The sequence below is a fragment of the Polyodon spathula genome, chromosome 4, assembly GCF_017654505.1.
Source record: "Polyodon spathula isolate WHYD16114869_AA chromosome 4, ASM1765450v1, whole genome shotgun sequence".
In the NCBI taxonomy this organism is placed as follows: domain Eukaryota; kingdom Metazoa; phylum Chordata; class Actinopteri; order Acipenseriformes; family Polyodontidae; genus Polyodon; species Polyodon spathula.
Genome location: NC_054537.1, coordinates 20875183 through 20894708, shown reverse-complemented (window position 1 = coordinate 20894708; position 19526 = coordinate 20875183). Strand labels below are relative to the sequence as shown.

Genomic DNA, 19526 nt, shown 5'->3' with positions numbered 1-19526 from the left:
TGTTGAGCCGTATGTGTTGAGAATAGTTCAGATGACATCATCTGAGGCATATAGCCTTGTAACCAAGTATTTTTTCTGAAACATTTGAACAAATCCACAGCTACAGGTTGTTTATTTGCTAATGATTAAGATGGTGCTTGGGTGCATACAAGATATTGATAAAAGAATACAAAGATGGTGCTTTGTGTGAATTAGTGGTTTTTTTTTGTTTTTTTGTTTTTTTTTACTAAATCTATCTTGCATTCATTCAGATCTAATCAAATCTCATGAAAAAATATGAAATACGATATTTAAATTTAATGTTTAATGAATATGCATAGCAGTTGTGCTGCACAGCTTGATTTCAAACGTTATCAAGCTTCCTGTACTTTCTTGGCTCTCAGAGTCTCAATAGTCAACTGTGAATACACTGCATGCATTAACTAGAGAATGGATCAAAGAAATGCCAGGACAGCTAACTGAAACACATGACCAATAAGTTCAGGTTTTCATTAAAATTAAAAAAAAAAAAAATACAAGTGAGCTGCTGAATCCACTCCCTGGTGAATAAGGGTCTGGATTCTTAATCCTTAGGATTTCTCAGTGCCATCTTAGTCCCCTCAACCAAACCTATCAATTTACCTATCTGTCAACCTAATTTTTGGAAGGTAAATCTATGTAATAAATACAATTGTCTGTGTTTGGAGAGAGTCAGGTGCTTTATATTGCTATAGCGAGGTGATTAATAAGGAATACAGTATCATCATTTCTTTATTTGGAAAGCGTCTTGTGATGGCACGTCAGAAATTGAAAGGTTAATGTTGCAGTATAACATTGTTAAGCAGTTTTAAAAAGCAAGAATAATTTAATGACAAGTATTTATGAGGAACCTTGTTGACAGCACTGAAATATATCTATGAATACAATAACTAAATACATAATTATATTCTACGGTGGCTGCATATCTTCGGTGCCCCTACGTGACACATTTTTTTTATCAACAATTATTGAAAGAATAAATAAATAGTAATTTGGGTGCTGTATCTACAATAAGGAGCAGTCATTTTTATATATACTGTAAATATGTATGAAACAAAACAGAGCATCAAGAGTTACTGGAACAATAAGACTACTGAACCACAACTTCCTGATACCATTAACAGTGGTATGTATATGTAAACATGACATGCTATACAACAATAACACATACTTGTCAATTAGCTTCATGTTTTATATATATATATATATATATATATATATATATATATATATATATATATATATATATATATATATATTATATATATTATATATATTAGTTATCAATTTTACCTTACCTGGTGTGTTTTGCCATTCCCCGCTTGTTTTACCATTTTGGAGAGAACCACCTCCTGCAGGGTTACCTGAATGAATGCTTTCAAATATTTTCGATTTCAAAACCAGAAATAAAATTCCAGCCATTAAAGTGAAATAACAAGGATAGAAGATTTACCTTCTTACCACATAAGAAAAAACCTGTCATCCTAATACTGCAGGGATGCCAACTTATAAAGGAGAAAATAGTTGCATGTGCCGAGCGAAGTGACTCAGGAGCATCGAAGACAAACACAGTCTGTGATCTGAAGTGTGTGCCGTCAGCCGACTGCTTCTTTTTACTCTGCAGGCCTGTCATGCAGCCAACCCAGAGCTGCAGCATTGGAGGACGATGCAGCTCCGGGCAGCTTTCAGGCAAGCCCGCAGGCACCCGGCCAGTCTACAGGGGTCGCTGGTACGCGGTGAGCCGATGACACCCTGGCCAACCAGTAATGAGGAGTGTCAGATTTTGCTTATTGCTGGTATTTGTTTCGTACCTATGTGATTGTTACAGACCCACCATGTTTCACAGAGAAGTCTGTCCGGCAGTATTCACAGCAAAGATTGAGACACTCGACTTCTTTTAATGAATGACCATTCTGTGGTAAATTCCTCTCAATCTTTTAAATGGAAGAAACTGACATTTTTTTTGTTTGATTTGTGATTCCTATTTTAACAACTGATAAGTAAGGCTGGGATTTTGTCATGGAAATTTGTACTAAAAATCACAGAGCAGTCACAGTAAATTTGTTCAAAATCAAGGAGGAAGGGTGAAATGGTGTGGCCTTTCGCACTAAATTATAGCGCCGATACTGCTGTACAAAAGAGCCAGGTCCTTTGCAAGGAGCATAGAGATATCGGGCTCATGTCTCTGTGTGTGGTTACGTCACCTACCAGCCCTGCTGCTGCCTACCCCCGTGCACGCTACACTCTCCCCTGCCAGCCTCAAGTCCGCCCCGGACTTGCTCACTAGGCTACAGTCCAACTAGTGTGTGCTGGGGTACCTGTGTCCACTTCTGACACCATTGTAGCAAAATAGGTTAACGCAGGCAGGTGCATCACACAGGGCGAGGCAATCCATGCACACATACACACACTTTTCATTTCTCCTCTTCTGACACCATGTCGTGTTGCTATTTGTTGTTGGGTTCAATAAATAATCACTGAACTGAATTATAACTCTTCTTTATTTATTTTGTGTAACGCACACAGAAACGGCCATGTCCCTACTACTCTAGGGACTATCTCCCAATTACCACACTGGTACTTATAGATATGCAAGGGCTCATCTACAAATGATCACATATCATTTACAGTTGACATAATAGAGCAGCAGAGTTGCACTGCATGTATGTTTCAATTTTTTCAGTGCTGTCAATTTATTTAAAGTGCGAACAGCTGCATTGCAAAGTAAAGCAACCGAGCTAGTTCAATATCATTAGCTAAACTGTGAAAAAAGCTTACTTAAAAAAAAAAAAATATATATATATATATATTTTTTTTTTTTAATAATAAATTAAGGTGGAATTTCAAGTTGTGTTGGTAAAGTTCAACACAACTAAACGTGTGATTGTAATGATAGCAGGGTGACATTTGCACAGTTGTTTCTGAAGGACCCCTAAACTGGTTACTAAGCAACCCGACTCAGAGCTTCTAGTATGTCAGTTAAAATGTCACGAAAACTGTCAGTGAAATACAGCATTATTTAAGAACAATTAATTAATTAAAAAATAAATAAACAGGAACACACACATGGCACTGAAATTATATTTCATAAACATTCAGGCAGTATCCACCATTTATTTATTTATTTATTTATTTATTTAAAAATCATAGTATTATACCCCTTCGACGTAGCGCAATAGCAGAACCTCCAAAATATTAGCTGCTACGGCCAAATCATAGCAGTTGGCATCTCTGATACGGCCGCCTTATCACTGGATGAGAACAACAACATTTCAAATGAATAGCGACAATAGAATGTATTTGAATTATGTTTGTTATAAGCATTTGCTAATTATTTACCAAGGTGTTTGTTTTCAATACACATGGTCTTGACCACGGTCAAGAATAAAAGGATACATTTTACGCAAAACAATATATAAAACACCATGTCTAGTCTAGACATATTCCATTAAAAGTGTCAATATTATTAATAATAATAATAATAATAATAATAATAATAATAATAATAATAATAATAAATAATAATACATTTTCTTCAGAGTTGGTTGATATTTTAATAATTCAAATGTGTGTTTATAAGTCTTTTGTTTTATTAGAATAACATAACCTTAACATAAAGAATGAATTAATAAAAGTGCCCATTCTCCCACATTTTCACTCAGTAGAGTTCGGAATGAACAGGCTTTTAGTTAGGAACAGGGCACGAGATGACAACCGAACACTGTGGTTGATACAACCAAAGAGGTCTCGGTATTCAATGTATACAGTTACTGTTGCAGTAGGCATTTTCTGAACATTTTAAAATTATATTTTAAAGGTGTCTAAAAATACAAAAATATAAAGCATATCTAAAACTGATAGGCCATAGAGTTCATTCTTGAGTCGCATCCCAGATGACACTTATTAACAGCAAGAATTCCTATTGCCATTGGTGTCATGGGGAAACACATGACTAGCATACACTGCTGCATGTGACACAATGCAGTCTACAGTCAAGAAACCTGTGCATCAGCGGTCTGTACAAGTTAGCTTAGTGGAACGTTTGAGTGATCAGAGTTGCCTGAAGCAATTAATAGTTCTGCCAAATTACTGAAAGTTATTTCAAGTGATCTGGGAAGATAGGAAACAGCACAGCAAGATCCAATACATCTTACAAATATCGTTATATTTTATATGGATGTGATACAGGCTGTTTAAATGTAGAACAATGCATTGTTTGATACCTGCTTTAGGTTGTGATTGATGTGAAATACCTTCCAAGAGTGGGTAGTATGGAGGTTTAGCAATAAGAAAAATGATTGAAGACTCCAAACATGTTTTATTTCTCTTTGTTTTCTGAAGGCTGCGAGCAAACTTGGGATGCAGTGGTGTGCTGGCCTCTTGCTACTGTTGGTGAGACAGTCAATGTCACCTGCCCTCCAGTTTTCTCCTACTTAATGAAAAACCCAGGTAATCTTATTATCTTTGCTGTTGATCACATGCCCAATATATAAATGCACACGTTATTAAAAATGAAAATAGATTTTGTAATGGTATTTTATTTCAAGCTGTTGGAGAATGGTATTTATCGCACAGTCCTTGTAGATTCAATCTCAACCCGCTCAACTTCCTAAAGTCGCATGAAGGAATAATGAGCAAAATAGTCAGAGATTATGTTAGTGTATGCAACTTTGATTAAACTCTGCTTGCATTGCGGATATCTTGCATATATTCGCAAGTCTGTGAAATTCAAATGAGTTGCAGGGAAAATGCTAATGTCGCAAGGTTGCAGAAATTAATACATTTAATTGAATCTAAACAGGAAATTAATCGCAACTCAGCTTACACCCAGCTGATGCAGTGTATTTGCGGACGAGGTGAGAAAATGTCTCAAAGTGTTCAGTAGCATAGATAGGGCAACTTTACTGAAAAGGAGATAATAATAGCTGACAATGTCTTGGAAATTGAAGACAGATTGTTTGGAAAGGGAAATTTTTTTAAAAAATCCAAGGTTAAGAAATATAAGATTTGGCACTAAACAATGGAAAGGTATTAAAAACTATACCACATGATGACTCCCACTATAGTGAACAATCCTGAACCTGCACAAAACTGCCCAGAAAGTAAACTCATGTCTTAAAAACTGTACCACACAATTACTCCATCACTATAGTCTCTATATTAAAAATAATTATCATTTTCATATTTACTCCCAGACACTTGTTTGGATGGGGCACTAAATCAACGAGAAACATCTAATTTATATAATGTAATTATGAACATATTTTTTAATTGATGCTAATACATAAGATAAGATTTATATATATATATATATATATATATATATATATATATATATATATATATATATATATATATATATATTATATATATATATACTTTATTGTGTAAAATACAAAGAACCAAAAAATCTTCAATGTATTGAATGTGACATAGTAATAAGAGGTAAGAAAATATATTGTAAAATGTTGTTTAGAACCCCTTTTAGAAATCCTATGGTTGGATCAAAACCTTTTAGAAAAAAAAAAAAATCCTAATAGAAAATGTGTCTATAATATTTTTCTTTTCTTCATTGAACACTGTTTCTGTTACAACTTCTTTGACTAGACATGCACTGCCCAGAAAAATGGACTCTAATGTGATGAACATATTTTTAAAACAAACTGACAATGGACAAAGAAAACATGAGAATACTAAACTAGAGGAGCCGAATTCAATATAAATCTAATATATGACATGTACACATGAAATAAAAACAATACTCTTAATAATCTTACCATTTACAAACGTGTTTATGAAATGTGTCCTGTTGTAAATAACTGTACCTGCACAATAATGACAGTTGACTTTTCTTGTAGGTACAGTAAGCAGAAATTGTACCATTAACGGCTGGTCCAACCCATTCCCTCCATATTATCTTGCCTGTACTATTGAAGATGAGATACCTGTAGAGAGAGTGAGTACATTTTTACATCTTTTATATATTCAGATATAAAGAAAACATAATTCAAATCTATTAACTTGATATGTTTTCCCAGTTTTTTTTTTTTTTTCATCAAGTTATTTAATGACCAAGTAAGGTACATATAAATAGTATACTATTGTGTTTATTCATATATTGTTTAGCTCCACTTGTGCTTCTGTCATTTTTTAGGTTTTAATTTGTTCGTTTGGAGACTACTTAAATTACCTGGTTTGATTGTCGTTATACTAGGTACTTTATGTTAATGTAGTGTAGATGACTTCTAAGTTGATTTTAAAGCCACACAGAGCATACACGTTTGGGAAAACAGCTCGACAGGATCAGATTTGTAGCCGGAATTAACGACCACAGAGAGGGATAGGGTAAATCATTTACCTGTTACCATGACAAAGTAAAACATGGGAAAGCCACGCCCATTTTTACAGGGAAACCAACATTTCACATGAAATGTCCACTGCTACCATTCCAGACAGCCTTGGAGCACACATGGAACGTGTCCGGCACAGATCTTTATAATCCTATGTCTCCGCCGGTTTTCAGCCATGGTGATCTGCTGTAGCTGGGTTGGACAGTTTCAGTTATTTTCTTTTTTCTTTAATTAATAAGTCATGTGATAAATTAGTTGGAATATTATTTACTACTAAGGATATGCCACCTCACCAATGCACATTTGAAAAACAATCTGGGCAGAGCAGTAAAATATATTATTAAATCACCAGGCACAAGGCGTTTATTTATTGCATTTATATAGTGCTTTTTATACAAAAGTATCGCAAAGCACTGTACAGTAGCAGAAAAAAAAAACAACAAACCACAATACATTTGTATTTACAAATCACAGCTTTATTACATGAGCTTAACACTGTGCTTTAAAGTTTCACTCAAACAAGATGTCACCTGACAGCTATGTTTTTTTAGGTGAGATTCTCTCCAGTACCTGTTCCCTGTGCATGGAAACCACATTTTCCCAAGCTATCTGCGAAAACAGCAGGAGAATGCTACATGGCTAATTTGCATATCAACCTCCTCCTTTCCCCTTCATTTGAATGATGTCAGGTGAAAAGAGTAAAATAAGCTGAGCCAAGGAAACCTGAAATGTATAGGGCCATTTTACATTCGGCTCGAGCACAATATTTCAAGAAACATTAGAACACACATGGAAACTCCCCCAATGAGCCACTTTTAAAGCTATCCATCTTCAATTTAAACCATCATTGCAAATTATTGGAATATGCTTGTATTACCAGCTTCCAATTCTGGCAGACATGTATAGGGAGTTGGATAATTGACACAGGTGCCTGATAAATTTTGTAATACAAAAAAATCCCTAGGGTAGAATGATATTGTCACAAAGACAGCTGGAGTGGGGGACATCAGACCAGAAAAAGGAACCAGGAAATAAACAGAGAGGTGGAGTTTTGGGGAAGCTGACAAACAAAAACACAGGACACGGCACTGGTAGCCAAAATAAACAGACTAACACTAAACAAACACGGTGAGCTGATAGTTTACTTTACGTTATTATTTTATTATTATTACCTCCGTCTCCACTCACCGAACACACAACCCAGAGTGAAAACATGCTGCTTTTATGCAGCTGTACCGAGACTCGATTGCTAATCAGTCATTCAATTGGAGTCGCAGTACAACTGCACGTGAATTAATAAAGTGCAATTCCCCGTGCTCACATATTAAATATACATTTTAAACACCCGTGTTACCCAGACCCGTTTATATCCTGTGTACCACTGACTATACACCAACATTAACACACAACACAAAATACACACAGGGACGGGCACTTTTGCCACAGATATACATTAGCACAAAATGCTATCTGAGTGGTAGATATTTTTTTTTTTTTTTAATTGTTATGATTGTCTATTTCCACAGTACAATATAAAAAATGAAATTATATGATATATTAATAAGGTGACAATATGGCTCGGTGTTCAGTGGGACAGTTTGGGATAGTTCAGGCTTTTTAACTCGCAACCCAATGCATTATGGTACATTTTACCTGTCTCAGGTACCATTCTTTTCTTTAAGAGAAGCAGGACTATGCTTACCAGAATACATTGGGTATTTACAGTAAATACAGCCTGCATTTACTTCTATATTCTAATACTTAATTTACTTACCAAATGTCATCAAGATTAGACAAGTGATTCTCTTGATAGGAGTAAAAATGTGTGGCATACAGACAACGGGATGGACAGACAGTATCTTCTATATACTTCTAGATAATGATACACATAATAACTTCTGCTGAATAAGGTCCCTAGCAAGTTTTATCACAACAATTAGACAAGCAGTTATCTGGACATATGTACACATGTAAGTGTGGCAGACAGAACAGACAGACAGACAATCACCACAGCTCCACAGATTATGATGAATACAAATAAAAAAAAAAAAAGTTTTGTTTTGCATTTAAATGATAAATGCTTGGGTTTAACTAAAGTTATATTACCTGTAAGTGGTAGAAACAGGGTCTGTGTAGTTGAGCTGAGGGAACTGCCAGCAGAGTGACGTCATCACCTGTTAGAATAGCCGCGCAGCCTGGACTGAGATTGAGACAAAGGAGTGACTGTACTGAGATTAGAATGAAATGCTGAACCTCTATTGAATGTTAGGAAAGCAATAGGATTCCACTTATACTATAGTTTAAATGCATTATTGAGAAACAACATATATAGAAGCATACACATTCAAGGGATAAGTACTCACTTGTGCTGCATTGGTGTGTATGTGAACTGTTACCTTATGATGACTTTCTAAGTTTTTCCTTTCTGTAACATTAGTATCATTATCTAATAAACTGCTATGATATTTTACCCTACCTTGTTATGGTTGAGGGTGTTTTGTGTGTTCACTGTAATTCCTCAATCTTATACACATCATTAAATAAAGTGATTACGATGAGGTCTTAATTAACATGAATGAATATTCAGATTATTTAACAAATAACTAATAGATTGTCTTTATTTAGTCAGTGATCTAACATGATAATGGTCATATACTATTCATTCAAGTTGATTAACGCACATTAATTTGAACTATTGTAATTATTCAAATTAATGAATTGTTTAAATTAATTATTAAACAATAATGTAATTAACCCACCGAGATATTCTCCATGTATGCCTTGTCTTCCTGCATCTGTAGCTGAGTTTTTAAGGTTTCAAATTTTAGGTTTGCAATGGAGTCTGTAAACTTTTCTACGGACCACTTGAAAGGAGCCAACAGACCACAGATTGAGAACCACTGTTCTAGAGGAACTATTTGGCAGAACTATAAACCAAAAGCTAATTTATTACAAGCCAAAAAGGGCAAAACATAATTTTCTGCTTTAAAGGCAACATTTTTACAAACTTCAGTCATATAATCATAAACTGCAGTCTAGATCAACAGCTAGAGTGCTACACAGTCATTGCCCAAATGTCTGATATCATCCTTGTTAATAAAATCCAAGCAAAAATGTATCAGAGGGATCTAAAATAACCCTAACAGCTTTACACCTTGTATTCCAGGAGTCCTACTTTGCAACAGTGAAAGTGATTTACACAGTTGGATATGGAGCATCTATCTTTTCTCTTACCACTGCCATGATTATTTTACTCATGTTTAGGTAAGTTTGTTCAAATATAGACATGGTTTTTAAGAAAACATTCTCCATTTTCAATAAACATCTAAAAGTGCTATTGGTGCTATTTTTATTCACATCCTTGGCTATAGTCAATCACCGGTGTGATTCTTGATTATTACCATCAGATGGAATTAGGAATGTTCCTTGACTTGCAATGTCAAATGTCTGTTGGATCACCCACTGTAAATATTTAACATCATATCATCTTTATTTTCTGAGCCATGTAGCAATGTTGCTTCTATTTTTGTCTCAATGTATTTATTTATTTATTTATTTTTGGTATGAATTCCAGTGAAGACATTTCAATTGGTGCACTTGGTTAAGTTCAGTTTGACCAGTTAGACGGCTGGCTGGTGGAAACCTCTTTGGACCTTAGCCAGGCTATAATGAATATATATCAACTGCCTCTGATTGTACAGGGTGATGATAGGAGTTGTGTTTGGAGAGCTGGAAGAAAGATGAGCAAATGTATTATTATTAGTACTATGAAACTGGACAACAAATTATTGGAAAAGGTATTTGGACTATGGTTTGGATTTTGGACACACACACACACAGTCGACTCCACTTATTTGAGTACTAGATAATTGTATAAATCGCTTAATTGCATAGCATGCAGCTGGTCCCTTTTTTTAGTGTATCGTTTTCTATGATTGTATGATATGGTTAAAAGCATATCGGCTAAATGCATAATTTGCTTAATTGCATAAAGCTATGTGGTCCCAAAGTTCATTGTGCATTGCATTTTAATTGGGATAATTGCATAATGCAAACAATAAGCAAGTGTTTAAAAAAAAAAAAAAAGTTTTAGTGTTTCAGAAATAGCAATGACGTAGAGAGCACAGCAATGGCATGAGATTGAGAAATGCCAGCAAGAAAGACACAGAAAATGGCAAAGCGAGCCTCTCGAGCCTCAGCACACTACGAGTCCTCATTGGTTGTCAGTTTTAGGGCCGTTTTTTTACAGTTGTTTATCAGCTCAATCAGTCTGTAACAGGAGCAGATGGACTGAAGAGCAAGAAGACACAGAAGACCAGGGGTTTTGGGCTGAAATGCCGTTGTCACAAGAAATAAGTTAGCCGTGAAATAAGTTAGCGTTTGCCTTTCTGAGCCTTTCTGCGCATGCGCAGATTTTAGAACTTAAAGTTAAGGTTCTGTGGAGATTTATCCAAGATTTTACAGATGCCATGTGTATTTTTTTAAGAAACGAAAACCGGTATTGCAGACCCTATTTTATTTGATTAAAAATGTGACGTTTGACATCATATTTATCGGAGTGTATTGCAGACATTATTTTTCAGTTTAAAAAAGTAACATCTGTCATATTTATCGAAATGTAAATGTACATTTAAGTTTTTATAAATACATTTTATTTAAAATAAAGCGCTCACTTTGTTTGGATGTGCAGTGTGGCTTTTAACAAAAATAAATATTTTAAAAACATTATTTTGTCAGTGTAATTTATGTTTATGCAGAGTTAAAATCACTACTTGCCAAATGTTTATTTCCTTTAAAAAATGTGTCATATCATACTGTGGCGTAAGCAAATATAAGCGTTTATTCTATGTAGGCTCAAGTTTAACTAAGTTATTATTTTCACGGTAAAATGCTCGGTTGTTTTGAATTTTTTGTTAATAAATGTTATGGTTGAAGTGGGTACAAACACTTTTATTGACACAGACAATACTGTTTTTGACATTTTAATCAAGTCTACGTGTGGGAATATGTTTTAAGAGATATATAGATAGATCATTTGAGAAACCCACAAAACGATTGTCGTCCTATACATACTTTCATACGATTATATGAAGAACACACGCAGACTTCATATATATGGACGTGTATATACAACCTGTATTATGAATGATAAATTAGAGTGCAGTACTTACAGATCGATGTTTGTGATGTGGTTTTGTTTGTTTGTTTAGTTCTAAAGTAATACAAAAATGACTACAAAAGATTTAGAAGTGAGTAGTTTTTCGAGATTTACGATTATACTGTATTTACAGTATAATCGTAAATCTCGAAAAACTACTCACTTCTAAATCTTCTGTAGTCATTTTTGTATTACTTTAGTATAAATACATGTTAATTTGGATTCATATGTTGTTTTTTTCTGACTTTATGTGAACGAAAAGACACGCATTTGCCCGTTTTCCCATTGGAAACAGTGATATTGTGAAATATCACTGTCCTTGTCGCAAAAGCAAAGTTTGTGGGGAATAATAGCCATTTTCTATACTTTTGAGGCATAAACAATTAGGAAATAACACTTACTACCCAGGAACAAAAATTGTGTTACATAGTGTAATCAAATTGCACATAAAAATGAATCTTAATGCTTAATTGTTTCTGATATGTCGTAACCAATATACAGACTATCCTATCTTTCATTTTCGGTAATATTTGTACAAAGAAAACCAATAAAGTAAATATCCGGCGATTACAAACTTAAAATGACAACTCCAATGATGGTTTAAACTGGGAATGTTAAATAATAGATGTTGTCATATTATTTAAAAAGTGTGATCATAACGGTTTAACACAAATATAATGCCCATAAAAATAAGTCGCACATCGCACGACCACGTCTTTGTATTAGCTTAAAGTTAACCGCTATTATTAAATAAAATACAACATGATACAACAAAAAGTGTTATTAATATTATAACAATGTGTTTTCCATTTAACCACACATAAGTTAGCTTTAATAAAGATCCGGACAACATTTTTATAAGTAAAACAATTTTTTAAATTAAAGTTTACAGACAGAAAACGGAGATGGGATAACCTTGCCTTTAAATTATAAAATTTGCGCGTGCGCAGAAAGGCTGAAAAAGACAAACACTACCTCATTTCACGTGACACCGGTTTGGCACAATTTTATTGAATACTGATTGGACACTACTAGCCGTGTTCCAGTTCAACTAGGAGATTTTCTTTGTTTTCTTTCTTACCCACTTTTGGAGTTTACAACAACAAAGGCATTATTTTTTCTCTTTAACCAAAACAAAGAACAGAAAACTATATCTGAAAAAAAAAGAAAAACAAAGATGCTTGTGGCATGGTTTAAACATGGTAAGTGCCCCACACAGTAAGTATAGCTATTTCCCTCAATATACTTATTTTATCTTCACTACGCTTCCTACTACAACCTTCACAATATGCTCAGTTTTAATTTTCTCACCATCTCCAGTTGGTTCCAGATTCCCACAGTTCTATGTGTAAAAAAGTGGCTCCTATTTTCTCCTAGGTCTTCTTGATAGATTCCTTCTTCAATTTCAGTGTATCCCATATGATATGTATAATGCAGATTTTTATTGTCTGTCTGCAGTACCTTTCACCTTACACACATGTGTCTGCCCAGTTCTGATTGCTGTCTAGATCATTTTGAATGACCTTTGATTCTGCAACGTGTGTTGCCTGCAAGTTTAACTTATTATACCAGAATCTAAGTCATTGATGTAGATTAGGAAGAACAGAGGACCTAATACTGATCCATGTGGTACTCTACTGGTTACCTCACTCAATGTTGAGGTTTCTCCTCTAATTAGTACTACATGTTAACCACTCCCTAATCCATATGCATGCATTTTCCTTGAATCCCTACTGCTTTCAGATGGAAAATTAATCTTTTATGTTGGACTTTGTCAAAAGCTTTCTAGAAATCTAAATAAATCGTGTCATATGCTTTGCAATTATCCATTGTTGACATTGCATCCTCAAAAAAAACAGGTTAGTTAGACACAATCTCCGTTTCCTAAAACCATGCTGATTGTCTCCCAGAATACTGTTACCATATATAGGTAATTTTCCATTTTGGGTCTTATAATAGAAGTCAGGCGTATTGATCTGTAGTTATCTGGTTTTGGTTTTGTCTCCCTTTTTATGGATCGGTATTATGTTCGCAATTCTCCAGTCTGTCGGTACAACCCCTGCCTCGAGTGTTGCATGATCTCACTTGTGTCACTCCAGATGTGTTAATATTCCAACTATGACTACACATGCTGTCTGAAGTGACCCTACCTACTGTACCAGTTAAGCAGTGTGTGCTGGAAAGCCTTGTCAGAACGTGGGTCAGGTAAGTCACAGTGGCGGCCTTACCTAACAATTTCCCATCTTTTCAGGAATAATGAAACTAGCATTTGATTATTTAATAGAAATAAAATAAACTATTTTACGCTGTCGTTTTCAGTACCTATTTTCCACAGTATGTCTCTTTTAGAATCCTTACTCCTAAAAGAAAAATAAGTGACAATCCGTTTTAATGGTGTATTCACAAATCTCACTCCTTTTTCTTTTTCAAATCTCACTCATTTGGATTTTCTGACCTTAGCATCTCTGTCTATTCAGAACTTTACTTAACTTGATGTGTGCATTCAGTCTGGCTTGTGTTATCAGTCCTCATTCAAGGGCTGAAACTAAGGCCCATAGTTATTAGGCTATATAGCCAGCTGCAAAGTGAAATGAATACATTACAGTATGTTATATAATTGTAAGAGTACATATATGTAGAGTTATGAGGACAGAGAAAAATTATTTTATCCGTAGTAAAAAGGTTAAGGTGAGAGACTATTTAATTAAAGTATTATACATTTCTAAATGCTGTTGACAAAATACAACCCATGTAACTACTTCAAAAGAGAGGAAGCACCCTCCAAGTTATGTACTCAATTCTCATTAGCACATTACTTACTGACTATAAAAAAAAAAAAAAAAAAAAAAAAAAAAACACCAATTATAATTCTAAAATGAAAACATTGCAAAAAAGACGATTTCAAAGAATAAATACATGCAAATAGTACATTTGAAACATGAGGAAAGTGTTGTGCTGGAGAGGAACAATATGTTCTATAAATAACCAAATAAGTTGATTTATTACAAAATCATGTGAAAATCCTTGCAACAAGTTCTGTGACAAATAATTACTGATCCCACAAGTACAAAGTAACAGCATACACAACCCTTTCATTCTCAAGTACTGCATTCTAATTATCCACAAGAGGTTTGAATTCAGGGAAGAACTAATGGAACCATATTGTACATTGAAGCTGCATATAAAAAGGGAGCACGTACCATTTTTGAATTACCAGCTGAATCAAAAAATCCATATTTTTAACAAAACCTTTTGTAAAGCTTACAAAGACCTAGAAGAAGAAAAATATTCTTATGGAGGTAATCACAAAACCTCGGTAACAATATTATTCTTCTCTTTGACCCAATTTTATTTCTAAAAATAATATCAACATATCAATCAAAAAAAAAAAAAAAAAAAAAAAAGCCTTAATCCTCTCTACTTTAATGCATGTACAATAAAAGTCATGTCAAGTCATGCAATGGCATATTTTTCTTTTTGTTCTGCTTACTTGAGAAATATTGATTGGTGAAACTGATCTCTTCCTTGTCGGCATTGTCACCCTGCAGAGCAGGCTCCATGGATCAGGGTGACAGTGCAAATATCTTGATATATGATTACCATAGTGTGAGGCACTAAATTTAATGCGCGCCATAATATGCCAAGTATCGCGATAATGAATGAAATTACAATAGTAAATACGGAAACCATTAACGAGCACACTAATTGCAATTATCACGCATCATAAAGTTTAGCGACCTTTCGTAATTGAGGACCCTTAATGTCTCCATAACTGTTGCATGTTCTGAAATGTTATTATTAGCCTGAGTGATAGAAGGTTATTTCAAAGTTTCTCTTGACTTTTATATAATCTAAAATATTGTGAATAGCCTGGACTACGAAGAATACTGAAATGAGATCCAGGGAATTCAGTAAACCTGGTGTGTCATTTAACTATACCCAGAAGCCACATGTCAATGTAATGAATTTAAGATTACCAATAGGATGATGGAAAGAGACAGAAAAAGGGACAAGCATGTTGATTCTGCCAGTGTTGTGCAACAGTAGACCATCCCAGTTGACCTTAATTTGATAAGCTTTTTTATTGCATTAGAATCAATTTTTTGTCTTTCTTTCAACCCATTTCTTTGCTTTTGTCATGATTTGGGTTTGTATTCAGATTCCTCCAATAACTTCCATTTAAGTTAACATCAATTAAAAGGAATGGATGGCTAAGGAAGTAAACTGGGCTAGGCTGGGTGGGGTGGGGGGTGGAGCAGAGTGGTACTAGGATGCAAGCATCACTGTCGAGCCTTCCTGAGGTGCTGTAGGGTAGTCATTAAACACCAAACATGGAAGGTGCACACCTGATGACTCTTGCAAAGTGCCCCATCTAGCCCATTCCAGACACTTGCCATTCTGAGGCGCTAGGGAGGCTTCGCTTTGGTTAATCCCTGGAGGCAGCATTGCCACTGTTACGTGTGCTGATGTGCCAGGGAGGTGACAAAAAGACTTACACCTGGAGCCAGCATTGCACTTCAGTAATCATCATGTTACCTGGCAGAGGAAAAGCACAGAAGCACTGAAATATTAGAATTAAGTAAATAACAGAAAATCAGGAAGATCTGGAATAAATCCAGTGGCTTCTGTAAATAGTGCAGCTGGTGATGAAAGAAAGACCATGAGGAAATACGTTGAGAGGAAATAGACCCCATTGGGGCTGGTAGGGTTAGCCACCCTAGCTAGCAGTATCCAGCTCTGTGGTTTTCGATTGAATGAGATGCTGGAAACACCACTTGAGGTTTTTAATACAGTAAGAAGAAACATATCCTGTGAGTCAGTGAAAGTGGGGGCAAAAGATGACTCAAGTTTGGATAACAGATTATGAATTAGGAAAGGAATTGGACACGAGAATATATCCTACTTTACAACAGACAACCCCTCAAGATCTGCAGTGAGAGCCTTGGCACAAGGTGTGGCACTCCAGATTTGTACCTGCGGCTGGATCAAGGTGACAATGGTCAGAGGTCTGAAGAATAATCAAGGGAGAGAGAGATGCTTGAGGAAGATGAGGCAGAGGCCTCGCATTGATCCGTACTTCTTACGAAGCTGGTCAACAACCCCTGTTATCGAAGAGTGTAGTTTCAATAGGAGCACAGATGAAACCAATGATCCTGGTGAGCCTGGTTAGATATTTCAACCTAGGAGAGAAAGGAATCTTAATGAGTTCAAACCAAGGGTTAAGTGGCCAAGAGCCTCTGAGAAAATGGCTTTGCACACAGTGCATACAGATCTCTGCTTATTGTTGGAGAAGTGAAGTGGAACAGTAGAAAGGAAAGTTTGGGGATACAGTAGTTTCTGCGTTTTGGAACACCTCCTAAGAGAACACTTCTGCTTAGGGAAGCTTGGAGTGAAACAGAATTTTCCCATTGTAAATGCCCAGCTTAAAGGAACAGGAACTTTGCTTAAAATAACTCTTTTTTGGCACCAATAGCAATTCGTTGGTAACTGATTCAAAACTGATAAAGTACTGTTTTGTAACCTGATAACTCTTCATCATCAAACTCAAATTCAAATGGTTTATTCAATCTTTCCAAAACTGACTTGCATTGCATGAGTAATCTACAGTTGCTGCTGCATTTAACGTTTAGGGCAGTGCTGTGTTAATAACTTGTGTTCAAATTAATTTTCGTATTCATAATTACTGTTGAGCTGCTGCTGTATTGTTACCATATGCAATTTTGTTTGTCTGTTAGTTTATTAATGTAAGTTTGTCACTTAATTTATTATTATAGTTTATAAACATATGCCTGCCTGTTGCTTTTCTCTTATTCTGTTCATTTCTGTGGCATAAGTACTAAATACATTTGTATTTATTGATTCACATCGTGTTTGGCCTCGGCGTATTGTGTCCAGTGGTAAACTCTGTCTTAGAGAACAATTTGCTTGCTTCCAGACTACTGTACCAACAGTAGAAAGTTTGGGGATGCCATCTACGCATATGGGTGTGTGAGGTTTGGAGTAGAAAACAGAAAGCAATGAAAGGAAAGGAGCAAGGAAAGTCTAGACGGCAGCTGGAAACTGAATGCCTGGTTAGAGAAAGGATGCAAATGAGGAAGTAGTGGAGGAGGGCTGAAGAAAGTCAGAGGCCCTTGGTCCTTTGCAAAATTATTTAAATCATAAGCTTGCGACGTTGTGCAATGCAAAGTGCCTCATATATTTGTTTATTATTAATTTAAGAAAAAATAGTTAATTTCTTAAGTTTTGTCATTTATTCGGTTCTAATCTTTTTCTATCTTTTCTTTTTCTTTCTTTGATTTCCTCTTCCTGTGTCAGTCCAAATGCACGCAGTTGCTACTTAGGACTACTTTGCTTTTTATAGTGTGTTCAGTTGTCAAAGTTCCTGATTGTACCGCTAAATAAACCTGCTTTCAGCGGCTCTTAACACAGTGCTCTAGTTGGGACTCCATTGCGCTGTCATCAGAATTGCTTTGGCGAATATGTTACCCACCACACCCTGAAATTTATGTTGACCCATAGCGATGGGGCAGGTACTCTATAATGGCGCAAGACGTGTCTTCAGAATACCATTTCAGGACAGATTTTTTTTTTTTTTTTATGTTTTCGCTCCATTTATGTGCCACGCTTGCACTCACATTTGTGCTGTGATCAGAAAACAACCCCATGTCTTTTTTAAGAGAATATTTTCTTCTTGTATGGTGTTTGAAACATAAGCAAATTCTGAAACAAATGATTACATGCATATTCAAATGTAAAAACAATCTGGAATAAATTACTTTCAGTAATTATCAAGTATGATATAACTTTGTATGTATTTTTTTCATATATATATCAATATTTTTCAGTCCTAAACTTAAGGCATGTTCACATTCCACATCACAGTTCCCACAAATATATTATTTGTTATTATTATTTATTTATTTACAAAAAAAAAAAAATATATATATATATATATATATATATATATATGTATATATATATATATATATATATATATATATATATATATATATATATATATATATACACAGTGCCTTGCAAAAGTATTCAGACCCCTGACCAATTCTCTCATATTACCGAATTACAAATGGTACATTGAAATTTCGTTTTGTTTGATATTTTATTTTTAAACACTGAAACTCAGAATCAATTATTGTAAGGTGACATTGGTTTTATGTTGGGAAATATTTTTAAGAAAAATAAAAAACTGAAATATCTTGCTTGCATAAGTATTCAACCCCTGTGCTGTGGAAGCTCCCAGTTTGCACCGATGAAAGAAATTGCCCTAACGAGGACACAATTACCTCACCATTGGCCTCCACCTGTGAACCATTAAAGTTGCTGTCACATTTTCTGGATAAAAACCCCACTGTTGAAGGATCATTGGTAAGGCTGTGAATCTGAAGGAAAATGAAGACCAAAGAGCATTCTACAGAAGTTAGAGATAAAGTAATACAAATGCATAGATTAGGGAAAGGGTACAAAATAATTTCCAAGTGTTTGGATATCCCAGTGAGCACAGTTTGGATCATTAATCAGAGAAGTGGAAGCTGCATCACACCACCCAGGCACTGCCAAGAAAAGGCCGTCCCTCAAAACTCAGCGCTCAAACAAGAAGAGACTTGTGAGAGAAGCCACAGAGAGGCCAACAATCACTTTGAAGGAGCTACAGAGTTCAGTGGCTGGGAGTGGAGTAATGGTGCACCAGTCAACCATATCAAGAGCTCTGCATAATACTGGCCAGTATGGGAGGGTGGCAAGAAAGAAGCCGTTACTCAAAAAGTACCACTGAAAGCACGTCTGGAGTTTGCCAGAAAGCATGAGAGTGATCCAGCTGCGATGTGGGAAAACGTTTTGTGGTCAGATGAGACCAAGATAGAGCTTTTTGGCCAAAACTCAAAGCGCTATGTGTGGCACAAACCTAACACTGCCCATGCCTCAAGACACACCATCCCTACAGTGAAGTATGGTGGTAGCAGCATCATGCTGTGGGGATGCTT

At 35.3% G+C, this 19526-nt stretch overlaps 1 protein-coding gene across 1 annotated transcript in view; it reads left to right on the top strand.

The window, feature by feature from the left end:
* LOC121313803 (growth hormone-releasing hormone receptor-like) overlaps positions 1 to 19526 on the top strand; it is a 39991-nt gene that overhangs the window by 4653 nt on the left and 15812 nt on the right. Inside the window, exons 3-5 of the mRNA XM_041246597.1 lie at positions 4360 to 4467; positions 5877 to 5974; positions 9535 to 9632. Coding sequence (XP_041102531.1) covers positions 4360 to 4467; positions 5877 to 5974; positions 9535 to 9632 — 304 coding nt within the window. The remainder of the gene's footprint in view (positions 1 to 4359; positions 4468 to 5876; positions 5975 to 9534; positions 9633 to 19526) is intronic.